The following is a 17,432-nucleotide window of genomic DNA, read 5'->3' as shown; positions in this document are numbered from 1 at the left end:
GCGCCCGCCACCATGCCTGGCTAATGTTTTGTAGTTTTAGTAAAGATGGGGTTTCACCACGTTAGTCAGGATGGTCTCGATCTCCTGACCTAGTGATCCGCCTGCCTTGGCCTCCCAAAGTGCTGGGATTGCAGGCGAGAGCCACCGCGCCCAGCCCACCAACACTTCTTACCTGAATGTTGGCAGCAGCCTCCTAAATGGTCTCCCTCCTCTGTCTTGTACCCCCTTAGTCTATTCTCAATGCAGCAGCCAGGTGAACCCCTTTAACCTAGATCAGCTTATATCACCACTCATGTCATAAGCACTCAAGCCCTTCACCTCTTTGAGGGAAATGACAATTATCCCAATGTCCAACCAGGCCAAGCACTGTAGCCTCATGTTACCTCTCCCACCCATTCCCTGATAGCTACTTTTCCCCCTCCTCTGTTCCAGCCACATTGGCCTCTGCTGTCCTACGACACCCCAGACACGCTCCTGCCTCGCCCTTTGCACTTGTTTTTCCCTCTGCCCAGAACACAAGCTCTCTAAATTGCCCGTGGCTCACTCTCGGAGCTCCTTCAGACTTTACTCAAACGCCGACTTCTCAGTGAGGCATTCCTGGCTGTTGTACGTGAGCTCTCCACTGCTCTGCTCTGCTTTATTTTTCTCCAAAGTATAATACTTACCATTATATGTTAGTTATTAATTTTATGTTGTGTCTGTCTTCCCTTAATATATGTATTGCAAGAAGTCAGAGATTTTTGTCTGTTTTACTAAATATTGTACCCCTAGTACCCAGGACAATGTCTGGCACATAATAGGGACTCAACAAAAACTTGCTAAACATTTATTAACCCAAAAGTTATTTAATTGATTATATTTAATGGCAGGTGTTGTATTGAGCAGTAGAGTACTATGTATTGTTAATCTTGCTAAAATATACTTAAATATATCATTTTAATTTAGGGAGGGGGATATGACATCATTTCTGCTCTCTGACTAGAATTTTAGGTACATGATGCTGTTTAAACAAATTTGCTCAAAAAAAATTCTATTTCAGAGATAAAACCATTGTTTATACAATTATTATACCTATAGTAGCTTTTTTTTTTTTAACTTCAACTTTTCTGTCTCTCTCTCTCTCTCTCTCTCTCTTGTTTTTGTTTTCCAGAAAAGAGGCACAGTTAGATGAAGAAGGACAGTTTCTTGTCAGAATAATATATGATGACTCCAAAACTTATGATTTGGTTGCTGCTGCAAGCAAAGTCCTCAGTAAGTTGAATGCAACTCTCCTTCTTTGGCTAAGTTACACATAGAAGCTCAAAGAATGCGTGGTTCAAGATCACAATGCAGGGTTATGTGAGTGGTGCAGAGCATTTGTACAACCTGCACAGTTGTGTGGTGGAAATCCACATATCATGTTAGGCTCAGGCTATGCCAAGTCTTATTTTTCCTTTTACAAGTTCTTTAGAGAATAGAAAAGAGTAAATGTGTTCTTCTTCTTGTTTTTTTGAGACAGGGTCTGGGTCTGTCACCCAAGCTGCACTGCAGTAGTGGCCTAACTCCTGCTCACTGCATCTTCTGCCTGCCAGGCTCAAGTGATCCTCCCATCTCAGCCTCCCGAGTAACTGGGACTACAGGCATGCACCACCATGCCCAGCTAATGTTTTGTATCTTTGGTAAAGACAAGGTTTCATCATGTTGCCCAGGCTGATCTTGAACTCAGCTCAAGTTATCTACCTGGCTCTGCTTCCCAAAGTGCTGGAATTGCAGGTGTGAGCCACCATGCCAGGCCCAGTTCTTTGTCTCCTGCAAAAGAAAGCCATGTATTCAGGAAGGAAAGAAAATTATTGGTACTTAATGTAACATCGTCAGTTGTGGTGTCAACAATATGGCAGTTATTCAAGTATAGTATGTGTTTTCTCCAAATCTCTTTTGCAGTCACAAGTTAAATTAGCTATTGGTAAAAGAAACGTGAAACTGAGATCTACCACAGACAAATACCTTCCTGAAGAAGGCAAAGTTTTAAAAATTTCATGGAGAAAAAGTTGTTCTCAAAGTGGTATCTATTATTCTCATAGTGCTTAATTTTTAACTGGGCTATAGTTTGGATACAGTAGAATGAGGATTTTAGTTTTGCTACATATAACTAGGAAACTAAATGCTATCTATAGTAGAGTAAAAAAAATTTTAAAAGATTGGTAAATATTTAATATTAACAAGAAAAATATCTAGCCTCTAGCAATCAAAATGGAAACAAACATGAAATAACTTTTTTCTTACCAATTTGGCAGTCTCAAAAATGGAAATATCTAGTGTAATGATGGAGTAGAGTTAATGGGAAATCATACATATTTTTAATGTGATGATAATTACGACAACTTTTTTGGAGAATAATTTTGCATCATGAAAGCCTTTTAAAAATATTAAAACTCTTCAGGAATTTTTCCTAAAGAAATTATTAGATCTGTTTTCATTAAGATGCATGTATGTGTTTTCATATCGGAGATCTATATATTGTCAAAAACTGAAAAAAGCCTACATTTTCAATAAGAAGGGATTGGTTAAATAAATTATTGCATTCATATGTTGAATAAGATAGCAATTAAAATTGATACACAGCACTTTGGGAGGCCGAAGTGAGTGGATCACTTGAGGCCAAGAGTTCAAGATCATCCTGGTCAATGTGGTGAAAGCCCCTCTCTATTAAAAATACAAAAATCACCCAGGTGTGGTGGCGGGTGCCTGTAGTCCCAGCTACTCGGGAGGCTGAGGCAGGAGTATGGCCTGAGCCCGGGAGGTGGAGTTTGCAGCGAGCCGAGATTGTACCAGTGCACTACAGCCTGGACAACAAAGTGAGACTCTGTCTCAAAAAAAAAAAAAAAAAAAATTAATATGGAAAATTTAAGTTTTAGGAAATATTAATGATTGTTTATTAAGATAAAAGCAGAACACCAGGGTACATATTATATGTAATCAAGTTATTAAATACACATATCTATATAAAGACTATTTTGTATCAAAATATTGTCATGTGCATTCTTGATGATTTTAAAAATTTGTGTTTTTTGGAAAAAAGAAGTAGTATATCAAATATATGCTTTAAAAAGGTCAAAATTAAGTACAGGGTGAGTATCGCTTGTCTACAACTCTTGGGACCAGAAACGTTTAGGCTTTCAGATTTTTTTTTTTTTTTTTTTTTTTTGGATTTTAGAATATTTGCATATCCATAAGAAGATATCTTGGGGATGGGATTCAAGTCAAAACATAAAATTCATTTATGTTTCATGTACACCTTATAGACGTAGGCTGAAGGCAATTTTGTACAATATTTTAAATGATTTTCCGCAAGAAACAACGTTTTGACTGCAGTCCATCACGAGTTCAGGTGTAGAATTTTCCACGTGTAGTGTCATGTTGGTGACCAAAAAATTTCAGATTCTTGAGCATTTCGAATTTCAGATTTTCAGATTAGGTATGCTCCACTTGTAATTTGTAATAGAAGCTGAAAAACTGGTTGCTTTGCTTGTAAATGCAAATGTACACCATTAACATGTTTATACATTGTCTTCTCTGATTTCATTGTATTGTCCTGAAGGGATTTTTTTTCATATGATCTATGTTTGCCATGCACAAAAATTGAAGACATTTTAAATTATTTTAATAAACACTTACCTTCATTCTTTCTATTAAGAATATTTCACCTATTATATGCTTTTTTTCCGCTATTGAACTTGTAAAATAGATCTCAATGCTGGAGAAATCCTCCAAATGTTTGGGAAGATGTTTTTCGTCTTTTGCCAAGAATCTGGTTATGATACAATCTTGCGCGTCCTGGGCTCTAATGTCAGAGAATTTCTACAGGTAAGCAATTTGAGGTCCTATAGTTAAAAGTTCTGTGTTTGTAACTCTCAGATATAGACTCTAGAATCCTTTTGTTCACTCAGCTGGACGAGAGTGTCTTGTTTCTGAAATGGAATCATCGTGACCTTTTTCTAGTTCACATAAAATCATAGTTATTGGAGGGTCTTGAATCCATTTTAGCATTATATTTTTTCTTTAACTTCTGGTTGCTGATACTGAATATGCAAGTTGTAAATTAATGTTCCCTGAAAAGCTCCAGATGGTCTTTTGTGATCTGTTCAACTGCCCTTTTTTGGGGGTAATGGCTATATATCCTAGTGATTGTGGTTTTAGACATTTAATATGGCCTTATTTTCTATTTACAAAACATTCCTAGTTTGTAGATATAATCAAGCAATGTATCCGTGTTTATGAAGTTCTACCTGGAGCTCAATGTTTAGGAAAAAGTAGCAGGGTTTTCAGGTGTTCTGTCACCAAAACATACTTAAGACACATTATCATGAGTTATATATTAATTAATCTACTGTACAAGGGAAAATAGGAAACAGTTAAAAGTCAGTTTCAGGTGGAAAAGATAAATAATGCAATCAAAGGCCTTTGTCTTATATTCTTGTTAAAATTACCTTAAAAGATTTTACTAGTAAATTACACATTAGATGAGAGACTATTTCTGGATTGACTATACTATTTTAAGCATTGGCATTTGTGAGACCCTCTTCTTGAAATGTGTTAACATTGAAAATTATGTGGTTGTTTGCAAAGGATATTTCTAAACTGGCTGCTGAAAGCTGCCAGATCTTGCTGGAAAATGATGTCAGTGCAATACTAGCTGAATCGAAGCCCAGTTTTGAGGGAATGTAAACACTTTCAATCCAGCTGCATTATTGATTTAACAGCCAAAATAAGAACTTTCGTGTTTAATCAAAATGTCTGTTGTTTACATAGTGACATTTTTCTTATAAACTTAAAACAGCATTAAATCAAGTTGGAAACTGGTTTGCAATCTCCTGCCATGGATTTACTAAACTACTGGTGTCAAAAAAAGCTGCCACTTCCAAATGAAGTACCTGCCAAGAGATATTTAAATAAAATTGAACAGGCAGCATTTAATGGGATTATTTTAAATGGATTAAAGTTTTGGGAGATATGGGGTTTTTGAATACATATTTCACTTTTTAGTACTTTTGTTGACCACTATCAACTTATCAGCAAAGTTTCAACTTTCAGTTGTTCTGGCTTTTAACTCTCTCTCTCTCAATGGCCATGTTTTCATAACAAAACAAAGATTCAAATGGTTTTATTAATTCCTTTTTTTTTTCAACCTGTGCTCATGGTGACCATCTGCTAAGCTTGTTACAGCACAGTAAGAGAGCAAGCAGCCTTTTAGGTGTGTTTCTCTGTGTTCCAGAACTGCTTTATCCAATGGGACAGTCACTGGTTGCATGAGGCTGCTCAGCATTTAAAATGAGATGTGCAAGCTGGGGAGTGGCTCACGCCTGTAGTCCCAGTTACTCGGAGGCTGAGGCAGGAGGATCACTTGAGCCTGGGAGATGGAGACTGCAGTGAGTGAGCTATGATCACACTGCTGTGCTCCAGCCTGGGTGACAAAGTGAGACCTTATCTTTACATACATGCATACATACAACAAAGCGCAATGTGCTGCAAGTGTAAAATATACACCAGATGTCAAAGACAGTAGAAAAAGAATAGAAGATGGCTCATTCACAATTTTATATTGATTTCATGTTAAAATGATAATATTTTGGATATATTTGGTTGTATAAAATTTAGTTAACATAGCTTTAAATTATACACAATTTTATTTTATTTCTCTTTCAATGTGAGAGTGAAAAATGAAGAAACTAGAAAGTTAGAATACTGTAAAGTTTTCATCAGTATTTTACATTATGATTCAGTTCTTTTATTTTCTCCTGGTTTTGAAATTATACATTTTAAGGGCAAGTTGAATGTGTTAAAGTACTGCTTTTCTAAAAAGTAGATATTTATGTTATCATGAGGCTGATTACACAGAAAGTAAGTGGACTTTTTCTGTGTGACTATAAAACAAAATCATTAACTTTCATACATTGTTTTAACATACCAGCACACATATAAAGATTGATATTTTTATTACATAAATTAATAAAATATTCTTTATGGTGACTTCAACTCTTCGCTAAAAATTTAAAGACTTTCTTTCTGTTTCAGCCCTGGTTTTAATCAGTCACCACATCTTTAGATTCTATTTCCCAAATACTGAGCTTTGGGAATTCTGCCACTTTTCTCTATTTCCCCCACACTTGTTTGGGAGAGTCTGCCGTTATCTAGAGGTTGGATGGGTTCCCTGCTTCTCTTCATGACTCCTCCAATCTCTTCTCCATCCTATAACTCTGGTGCTTTTTCTGTAATGCAAATATATCTCAACGTATCGTTTTCTTGCTTAAACTATGGAGTAATTTTTTATTACTCATTGGAAACTGTCAAAATATTTAAAACAATAGAAACCTTCATTCTTTCTCCATCTTCCCTCTCCCTCTCCCCCAGTCCAGCCAAACTTAACCGCTTTCAGAAACTTGTATTTATCTTGTTCCCGCTATCCTCTCAGATTTTCTACTGCTCTTCTGTTTGCCTGGAATATGGTTCCAGCATTTTCCCCATAGATAAATGCTATTAATCCTGCAGGTAAAATTACTTTTCTGGGAAGGCGCCACTCCTCTCTCCAAACTCTGTCTTATCTTAGTCATGGTAACTAACCTCTCTCTTATTTTCATAGGACACTGCATTTCCCAAGCCACAGTAGTTTTCATACTGCATTATCATTCCCATTTGATGGACTGGAATGTAAACTTCAGGAAGCCAGAGATCATGTATAATCTCTTAATGTTTGTACCTTCACAGGTGCAATCTGTATATCTGAGAATAAATGAATATATCTTTTTTAAAAAAATGAATTTTTTTTTTTTGTGCAAAAGCAGAAAACACACAATAGGAAGCAAACACACCAATAGATCAAGCTGAATTATTTGACTCAGGGTAACCCATTTTGAGGGAGAGCCTGTAATTTTATTTACAGATGAATCATAGATTGAAATATAAAAGAAGAGACATATACTAGATCAATTTCCTTTTCAGGTGAACATACTAAATTACTGTCTATTATTTAATTTACAGGGTACATTGCATGTGTCTGTTGACACTTTTAAAATAGTCATTCTAATATTTCCATTTTAAGCTTTTAGGGAGCACTAAAATAGCTACTGAAATCATAACAGGGGAGACTATTTGATTATGCGTTAGCTGAGCAACTCTGACTCACTCATCATAGCAAGCACAATTTCCTTGGAAGTAGTCTGTCCACAGCCTCTCAGTTGAATACATTATTAAGAATAGGTCTGTCTTATATATGTATATACATACCATACCATTGTTTTTCCTTTTTTTGAAACAGTTTAAAAACAAATTTCTAAGTACTAGACACAGCATTTAATAGGCAATTAACGAAACAGTCTTTGAATAATAGAATTAATTAATTCTGAAGTATATGTGTCTTTATAATTATTTAGTCCAGCCTGTTTTATCAGGATAATACCTCTTTTGCTTAAATTTTGTACTCAAGGACATGCTGTAGAGATAATACCTGTAGCTTAGCTCCAGAAACATATTTCTTTTTTCACACGGACGTTATCATATCCATTCATAGTTGACTTAACGAATACTAACGTATCTACCCCCTTGAAAGGCTTTGGTGCCAATATTCCAATTCATGACCCTGCTTATGCAGTCTCTCCTGTGCTTCCAAATTCAAGTTTAAAAAATTTGCATTATGCTTATTTTAAGCCACCCTGAAACTTTAATCAAAAATAGCTGGAAAGCATTTCACAGTTTAGAATTGATTTTTTCTTAAATCGCCAGTGAAACCATCAACTTGTGGACTGATGATAAAAGTAATAATCTTTGGCATTTATTCTTTGGTTGATTTAATAATTGAAAATATAATTTATCAAAAAGAGAAAAAGAAATAAGACATTTTTTAAATTTGATTTTTGGATCTTAAGAATTTTCTCAGGCCGGGCGCGGTGGCTCAAGCCTGTAATCCCAGCACTTTGGGAGGCCGAGATGGGCGGATCATGAGGTCAGGAGATCGAGACCATTCTGGCTAACACGGTGAAACCCCGTCTCTACTAAAAAATACAAAAAACTAGCCGGGCGAGGTGGCGGGCGCCTGTAGTCCCGGGAGGCGGAGCTTACAGTGAGCTGAGATCCGGCCACTGCACTCCAGCCTGGGCGACAGAGCGAGACTCCGTCTCAAAAAAAAAAAAAAAAAAAAAAGAATTTTCTCTAGTTTTTCCACTTTTTTATTTGTAAACTCAGAATAAAATATGTGGTTCCGTGCTATTGCTGTAGTCTTTTTTTTTTTTTTTTTGCGTTTCTTTAATGTTTTTATTATTATTATTATTATTATTATTATTATTATTATTATTTGGAGATGGAGTCTTGCTCTGTCGCTCAGGCTGGAGTGCAGAGGTGCGATCTCAGCTCACTGCAAGCTCCGCCTCTCGGGTTCATGCCATTCCCCTGCCTCAGCCTCCCTACTAGCTGGGAGTACAGGTGCCCGCCACCATGCTCAGCTAATTTTTTTTTTTTATTATTTAGCCAGATTGGTCTCGATCTCCTGACCTCATGATCCGCCCGCCTCGGCCTCCCAAAGTGCTGGGATTACAGGCGCGAGCCACCGCACCCAGCCGCTATAGTCAATTTCTAACGGAAGTTTCTAGTGTACTGATGAAAAGACTGCAAAGAATACATGGGATTTGCAAGCTTCATAAGAAAATAGCTGATAAAGAATGTTCAATTGAATGTTATTTCCACCTTAATCCATGCTCACCTCTACACTCTAATGTCCTATTGCATTAGGGCAGATTATATTTTCCATAAATCACTGCAACAGTCTCTCCCATCTCACATGCATTTCTGTGGTATGATTTTGCCTCTTCTTTGCGAGACATAAAATTCTTTTTTCCTTGAATCTGGGTTGGCTTTAGTGACTATTTAACCAATCAAATGGGGCAGAAGTGAGATATTTAAATTTCCTAGGCTAAAGTACAAGAAGTCTTGGTTTCCTCCTGGGTGTCTTGGAACAGTTGCTGTTGGGATGGTACCTCTAGAAACCCAGACACGTGAAATGAGAAGCACAAGCCACATGGAGAGGCTGAGTGTAGATTGGCAGATAGCAGTTCTAGCTGGGCTCCCAGCAAAGAGCTAGAAATAACTACCAACCATTTGATTGATCCATCTTGGAAAACCAGCCTACTCTGGCATTCTGATAATTTCAGCCCAGTTTCCATCTGATTCCATCCCAAGGGTAGAACTTTCTAATTTAGCCAGACAAATTACAGAACCATGAAAGATAGCAAATAAATTATTAAAGTTGTTTGACATACAGCTATGGATAACTAGACCACTACTCTGTGCATTATTTTTCTCTTTATATTTTATGTCTGTGTTAGTATGTGTGTATATGCTTGTACAATGAGTCAAGAGCTTTGAGAAAGCTGTGTTTGATAAGATAATCTATTATCCCTGGGAACAGGAGCCACGTCAGTCCCAAACAGGGCTACCAATTCAATTTCAACGGCATTACATTATTATTACATTATATTGTCTTTACCTCCCCATTACAGAGTTAAAATACAATTAAAATGAGCAGCAAAGGCTGCCAGGTTGACTATGAAAATATACATGGGCAAATGCAATTTTAGAGAACAGTTAGGATTTAAATTATGACCTAAGTATGCATATAGAACTCAGGTGATGGTTAGATCAACGTTCTTTCATTATTTGCTGTAGACACTGGCTTCTTCAACTAACCTTGATATGGTGACAGTTTCAGTCGTTCGCTCAACTCAGATATATTTGAGTTTATCAACCTGCGCCTCTGTTCAGCCTGCAGTGGGATTTTCTTCAATTCCTGTTGGCTCCAGGTTTTGGCTTATTAAATACAACATTGTGATTTGGCCACCAGGAACCATCTGAGATTGATGACTGATCTAATTCTTAAATGTTTGTGCAAAGAGTTATTTTAGGAAATATGAGGATTTTTCCTGAACAGCTGTAAAATTCTAATACTTCCCTAAATTATTTATATTTCTTAAGAAAAAAGTGCACCATTCACTTTATTTTTAACTTTGGAATTTCAAAAAGAACTGTTTTCTCAGCATCCACAACGCCAATTTCTATAATCCACAACTTAAAAATCAACAAGTAGGGATGTAGTTTTATTTTTAAAAAACTTGGGAAGGAAGATAAGAAATATTCTAGAATTGTAAGGCTTTTCAGTTTGAATAACTGGTATATATTTTCATAATTTTTCAAAATATTGATTGTTACATGTAGTATTATATAGGTTGGATCTTTTTTAACATGAGTTTAAAAGCAAGCAGTAGAATAAGTGAAATATTTTAACTGTTTTTCTTTAGTTAAAATATTTCCCTGGAGAGGATGGAAATGATAAATTGATATAGCTTTAAAGCTATATCCATTTAAATAATTTTAGTGACTCTAGTACAGTTTCTTTTTAAGTAGAGATTTTCAGTATTTCTTTTAGAAAATAATCTCTATATCTTTTCAGTTGGAAAGCTATTTAATTCTCAAGGAGCAGCTCAAAGAAGAAAAGGCAGGAAAAGTATTATGAAAGCATTCAATTCATACTCACTCCGATCTCATGCTATTTACTTTGGTGTTTCTCATTATCTAGGGTTTGGTGTTCCATTTTACTTAGGTCTAGTTTGTTTAAATGTTTTATCTTCAAATTCCAAAATGACTTTTTTCTTATAAAACTTAAAAAAATGTTTTTTAAATTACATGATTCTCATTAAAGAATGTTGGTGTTGGTCCTATTTTTCAGAGGTGTGAGGGATGGAAAGGAAATCCTGTACCTCATCCTCCTTCATTGAAAAACAAAAAGAGATTTGCAATGACTGATTTTAAAGATTTCTTGCAGATCTAAACTGCAGTAATATTCTCAAAACAGACAACTCCCTTCTCCCCATTCACCAACACAAGGATTCTTGGAGACTGAAAAATGCTTTTCTTTAAAACGTTCAAGGCAAGGTCTTACCCATTTCTGTGGATCCTTTAAAATTTTTAATTAGATGTCCTTGAAACAGGAAAATCAGGTAGTTGACTTCTGGGGACTTGGCCTCTGTAATTATGTAAGAACTTATTTTTGGCATGCATATTACAAAAAGAAAATATGCATTTATTTTGAAACATTCCAAGGTCTTTAAAAATGTGACACTTCAAAGTATTACTCGAAGAAATGATAAATTGTCTTTTGTTTTCTAAATCTGTGAAGTGTACTATGTCTGAAACTCCAGTACAGTACCCGAGAATACCATAACTAATTTCTCTTCTACAAATGATAAATGCCAGATGATAAAATAAACCAGACTGACAGGGAGCAGAATTCCTGAGTAGAAAAACCACATTCATTTGCTTGTAGAAAAACAATACAATGATATTAGAACATTAAAAAATGAAATTATGAAATTGAAACCTTTAGGTATCTCAAGATATCAAAATATATTTTTCCTGTTTTTTGATTTTATGAAGACTAGAAGAATGAATCAAAGCATATTTGAGGTTTACATCATTGTTTCCTGGGAATCTACTTGTGCTGCAATATAAGAGTTTACATTTTTTCAGTGTCTTTTTTACTTTCATACATATAGACATACTTATTTGCAATGGACCACACAGCTCTCTACTTTCTGTAAGTGCTTCTGTGGGTATATTTAGAAATAACACAGAATATCAGTTTTGATATGAAACTCTTATTCTCCAGAATACATTGTTAGAGCAATGTGGATGAACTGTCATCTTTGTTTAGATAGCATTATCAAATGTAGAAAGGGTTTTTTGTTGGCTATTTTAAGAATCTTATTGTAGCAATAAAAACTGTAACCTGTATGTGAGGATGACACATTTATTAGCAATATAAGTGTACTTAAATGAAAATAACTTAACTTTTAATCATTAATCCCATTTCTTGTAATAGTCTGGCTGTGGTAATTACTTTAAATTTTGAAAGAATAAAGCCAAGTAAGGAAGGTTGTAACTCAAGCAATCCCAAGAGTATTTTTTATATTAGATACTATCTAAAGAAAATCATTATTACATTAAGTGGTGTTCAATCTTTTATGATTCAGGAAAGCACTTTACTTGTTCAATTAATTAATAGTAAATTCAATAACACAGTAAATCTCTGGAGAGTTGGTTATTGCAAAAAGACTGAAAAGGTGAACATTCTCATTTGGTGTTTTTGGTATCCTACGGTGAGCGTGCAGTGCCTATCTTTAGTGACTCAGGAAGTACTGACTTGGACGATTGTGTCCGCTCTCTGACTTACCTTAGCATAAGTGGTGCCAGTAACATAAGTGGTGCAAGTCGTTATTGCCTTATGCCATCTGCTTGAGTGAATGTAGAAATGTTTTAATAATAAAAAAGAGTATGAAAATGATATAAGCACATTGATACACTGATTTATGAAATATGTAAGCATTCTGTATAGAAAAAATATTAAAATGCCTATTTCAAGTTATTGTTTGGTTCAATTTTTTTTTTTTTGGGGGGGGGGTACAGAATCTCGCTGTGTCTCCCAGGCTGGAGTGCAGTGGTGAGATCTCGATTCACTGCAATCTCCACCTCCTGGGTTCAAGCGATTCTCATGCTTCAGCCTCCCAAGTAGCTGGGACCACAGGCGTACCCCACCACGCCTGGCTAATTTTTATATTTTCTTTTTTTTTTTGAGATGGAGTCTTGCTCTGTTGCCCAGGCTGGAGTGCAGTGGTGAGATCTTGGCTCACTGCAAGCTCAGCCTCCCCGGTTCATGCCATTCCCTTGCCTAAGCCTCCCGAGTAGCTGGGACGACAGGTGCCTGCCACCACACCTGGCTAATTTTTTTTTTATTTTTATTTTTAGTAGAGACAGGGTTTCACCATGTTAGCCAGGATGGTCTTGATCTCCTGACCTCATGATCTGCCCTCCTCGGCCTCCCAGAGTGCTGGGATTACAGACGTGAGCCACCACACCAGGCCAATTTTTGTATTTTCAGTACAGATGAGGTTTCACCATGGTGACCAGGCTGGTCTTGATCTCCTGACCTCATGATCCACCCGCCTTGGCCTCCCAAAGTGCTGGGATTACAGGCGTGATTCAGTAGAGATGTTGACCATGTTGACCAGGCTGGTCTCAAACTCCTGACCTCAAGTGATCCACCTGCCTTGTCCTCCCAAAGTGCTGGGATTACAGGTGTGAGACAGCGTGCCCGACCTCAATTTCTTTTTTAAGTGAGCTACAACACAGTACCTGGGCCTGACTCTATTAGAAACGTTTTCTAAATGCAGCCACAAGCTTAATTTTGACTTTGTGAGAAATGCAGATAAAAATAAAACTCTCTTGGTGATTTTTTTTTCTCACCCGATTTTCTTTCACAAAATGTTTCACCACATAAGTACAAGTATAAGGGGTCTCGGAGGGCTATGAAGCAGTTCTCAGGTCGTCCCTTCTAAGGGAAGAGTTCTAATGAGAATGATTCATCATTGGAAGAACCTCTCATACTACCAAGTAAAACAGTTTTAGGACTCAGGGGTTTGTAGGTTATATACAACTCTTCAATACTTAGTGTCTGCCATATTGGATTACTTTTACATGACAATAGCAGCCTCTAGAGGTAATCCGGATGAATTGATGTTTTTACGAAGAATTATTTTGACTTGGACAGGTATAATTGTGGGGAAGGAAACAGTAGATGCAGACAGTTCAAAAAGTCACCAGATTTATCGAGTTGAGGAGATCATTGAATCGTTTATCTGGATTAGAGTGTCAAAATTCATGACCTAGCTCAAATCTCATCTTCATTTTGAAGGATTTTAACTCCATTCTTTCAGTCTGCGTTGTTGGCTTCCTCATTTGCTCATCAAAATCCTCTTTACACATCCATTTGTGATATAAACCATGAGCTGCTTAATCCACATCATGCGGATCCGCATCCAGACATCTACCCTGCCCCCCCAGCCCACATGGCACAGTGTATGATATATAATGCACATACAATAACTTTATAGAGTGGGTGCATGATTGAGTGGATGTGTGGAAGGGACAGAAAATTAATGCTGTAGGTGACCTGGTAGAGTATTGCTCAAATGTGGACACCCATGGAATCATCTCATCCTCACTCTAGTTTTTTCCCAGTAATCTCACTGGATTTTTCTGTTTTTCTAAATTGACCTCTTTGAGACATTTGGAATGAGAGCCATAGTTTAATTTTGGCATACCTCCAGTACTTTTATTTTAGTTATGTTCTTTTATGCCCATGACATTTTGAAACTGTTTTATTGTTGCTTTTTTTCTTCTCTTTAAAAATAATCACCAGTTGTGAATAGATTCCTACTTGCTTGGTGTATTTGTTTTTTATTGCTACCATAACAAATGACCACAAACTTAAGTGCTTAACACAACACAAATTTATTACCCTGTGGTTTTGTAAGTTTGAAGTCCATTGCAGGTCTTACTGGACTATATTCAGCATGCTGTGCTGGCGGGACTGTGTTTCTTTATGTTGGCCTTTGAGGATAATCGTTTTTTTCCTCATCCAAGTATTGACAGAATTCAGTTCCATGCAGTTATAGGGCTGAGGACCCAGTTTCCTTGACTGTCAGCAGGCAGCTGCCCTAAAGTCCTGGAGACCTCTCTCCAGTCCTTCAACAGTCTCCTACGTCTCAGAATCGCTAGCATGGTGTTGAATCCTTCTTATACTCCCATCTCTTCGACCTTCTGTCATTGCACCTCTCTCTCTCACGATGTAGCAGGGAAAGCTTCTTGACTTTTAAGTGCACAGTCACTCATGTAACTAGGTTGGGCTCACCTGGATAATCCAGGATAATCTTCCCAACTAAGGTCCATAACCCTCATCACATCTGCAAAATCCCTTTCACCGTGCGATACAACACATTCGCAGGGATTAAGGCAAGGGAATCTTTCAGAGACAGTTGTTTTGCCAACTCATCTGAAATGTGCTAAGTGCTTTATATACATTTTTAAAGTTATCTCCATTTTGCCAGAAGAAATAAAGTCTCAGAAAAATTGGGTGAATTGGCTACCTTCCTACGAAGTGACAGTCATTATTTAAACCCGTGTCTAAGTTTAATTGATCCTAAGTCATATTGCTTTTAATTCCTACACCATGCTGTGCTGTGTGTATATCCTACTATATATGTGCAGCACATACACACACACACACCCCAACATGTTATGAACTGAGTGTTACTTGAAAAATCGTCTTGAGCCAAATAAAATGTATAGCTTACACCATATCTTCTAGTACTCTTTACACCAATTAGTTTTGTATATTAGTAATCTGAGACTCAGGGAAATGTGGCATCTTCCAAATTAATGGCAAGGCTACAAGAACAGACAATATTTATTGGCCAATTTATTAGTTTTCCAAGACTTCCATTTCAAAATGTAGTTATTTCACAGATTAGCTATGAAACTCCACCTTGATGATAGCGTATTAAAGAACATGAAGAAATTACCTTGCTTTAGTTTCTGAAATAGATTTTTAGTTTCTAACATATTAGAATAGTTAAATAGAAATCACAAAAGAATATGCCTATGTTTTATATGCTTATAATTTGGGCATAGTTTGGTTCTTTTGAGTTGAAAATTAAGTTTTAGAACTGCAGTATAAACAGAAGGGAAACGTGTGTGTCCTTTGGGCATTTCCTGTTGTTGATCACAACACCTCTAAACAACTGCCCCAAGCTCTTGTAAATATGAGTATCTTTGCCTTAGCCATTAACTATGTTTTTTCTGTTTCGGCCATTTTTTTTAATCCCATTTGTTTATCTTTTCTTAAAATGTACTAACCATTCATAGCACAGATATTTTTCTTAATTCTACTATGTTAGTTTCATTTTCTCTGTGGCACTTGCTTTACTGATATCTCGGTGGAGTGAAGGATGTGCTGCTACATGTGCTGCTTTACTGATCTGCCCACTAGACTTCGATTTGACTCATTGTCATCACTTGCTTTCCCAGAGTCTGCTGTCATTGCGGAAGCATTGTTTATTGGTCTCCCTTTCTTCTTTGCTGCAGAACCTTGATGCTCTGCACGACCACCTTGCTACTATCTACCCAGGAATGCGTGCACCTTCCTTTAGGTGCACTGATGCAGAAAAGGGCAAAGGACTCATTCTGCACTACTACTCAGAGAGAGAAGGACTTCAGGATATTGTCATTGGAATCATCAAAACAGTGGCTCAACAAATCCATGGCACTGAAATAGACATGAAGGTAACAAACAGCAGTGGAGACTTCTGAACACAGATGACATGTAAAAGTATTTTAAATGACACTCTTTAAATTTACCTGCAGTTATCACTGTTAGTTCTCTTCCCTGGAAGTATATAGAAGCCAAAACAGTGGAAAGACCAGCGGTCTTCTATATTTGGCCTGGGAGCGCATTATACAGGATATTTTTTCCTTCTGGCAGCAGATTTTTCTTTCTAATTATGTATTCCAAGGCTACAAGAAATTTACTTTGCATTCCCTGTGAACACACACCAGCTGGGAAGCAGAAGGATATGTGACTGACTGAGCTGTGGGTTTCAGCGTGTAAAATATCCATAATATGGATAGTCAAATTCTAAGGCAATCTAAAATTAAGTATTATTTTATAGGACATTATCTCCTTGTTGATTTTTGTCTGCCCTGAAATATAGTTGGAATGTCTGATTTTGTGAATGAAAGTGTTTGTTTTTGTTTTTGTTTTTAATCAGGTTACTTAGTGAAAAAAGCCAGGTCTGGTACTTTAAAAATTGTGCTGTTATTGATAATACACACTCTTAGCTTTAAGTGCTAATTTCAAGATACTGATAGGGCAACCGTATCACAAAGAGAATCACTGTTTCTCTTTATCTCTGGCCCTTATATCTCTCCTAGTCAGGCTGCTTTTTATGTGTTCAGCATATTCATTCCCAAGAATCAATTCTCAGGAGCCTTAAACTTGAGACCAAAGTGGGGAGATAGATACCTTTTCCAACCTTTCTTTATTCATAGAAAACCTAATAGACAATTCTTTCTTATAGATCATAGATATGTTGTAACACACTTGGGAAGTCTAAAACCCTTAAGTGGAGTACTATGCAAAATTAAAATAGTAACATTTAATTAAATTAGAAATGTATTCCACATATTTAATCTAGTAAGGTTATGTTAGAGTTCATGGTTTTCTTTCTTTCAGAAGTTGGTGTTAGTTCTTACATGGCACTGGTTGGTGATTCGCAAGTGCATCAATAATTTTTCTACAACCATTAGTAATGGTAAAAACCACAATTACTTTTGCAGCAACCTAATAGAAAGTAGGACTGCATATAACATGGCATTATCAAATACAGACATTTAAAAATTAAAACCTTGGGTAAAGTATCACAATTCATCCATGATTGGGAATCTCACTGGTATTCAATCAAAAAAGTATATACCTCACATTTCTAATCTTTTGTTCTTGACATTAAACTAACACAGTA

The 17,432-nt window shown here is 36.5% G+C and overlaps 1 protein-coding gene across 2 annotated transcripts in view; it reads left to right on the top strand.

Annotated features, from left to right (window-relative positions):
- The window catches only part of GUCY1B1 (guanylate cyclase 1 soluble subunit beta 1), a 48,617-nt gene that overhangs the window by 14,748 nt on the left and 16,437 nt on the right, over nt 1-17,432 (top strand). For both annotated transcript variants that reach the window (XM_011752834.2, XM_011752835.2), the window contains exons 3-5: nt 1,151-1,251; nt 3,725-3,843; nt 16,000-16,197. In XM_011752834.2, the coding sequence (XP_011751136.1) occupies nt 1,151-1,251; nt 3,725-3,843; nt 16,000-16,197 (418 nt within the window). The remainder of the gene's footprint in view (nt 1-1,150; nt 1,252-3,724; nt 3,844-15,999; nt 16,198-17,432) is intronic.

The sequence above is a fragment of the Macaca nemestrina genome, chromosome 3 (assembly GCF_043159975.1).
Source record: "Macaca nemestrina isolate mMacNem1 chromosome 3, mMacNem.hap1, whole genome shotgun sequence".
NCBI lineage: Eukaryota > Metazoa > Chordata > Mammalia > Primates > Cercopithecidae > Macaca > Macaca nemestrina.
The sequence above is the reverse complement of the archived record's forward strand: the minus strand, read 5'-3'. Positions and strand labels throughout refer to the sequence as shown.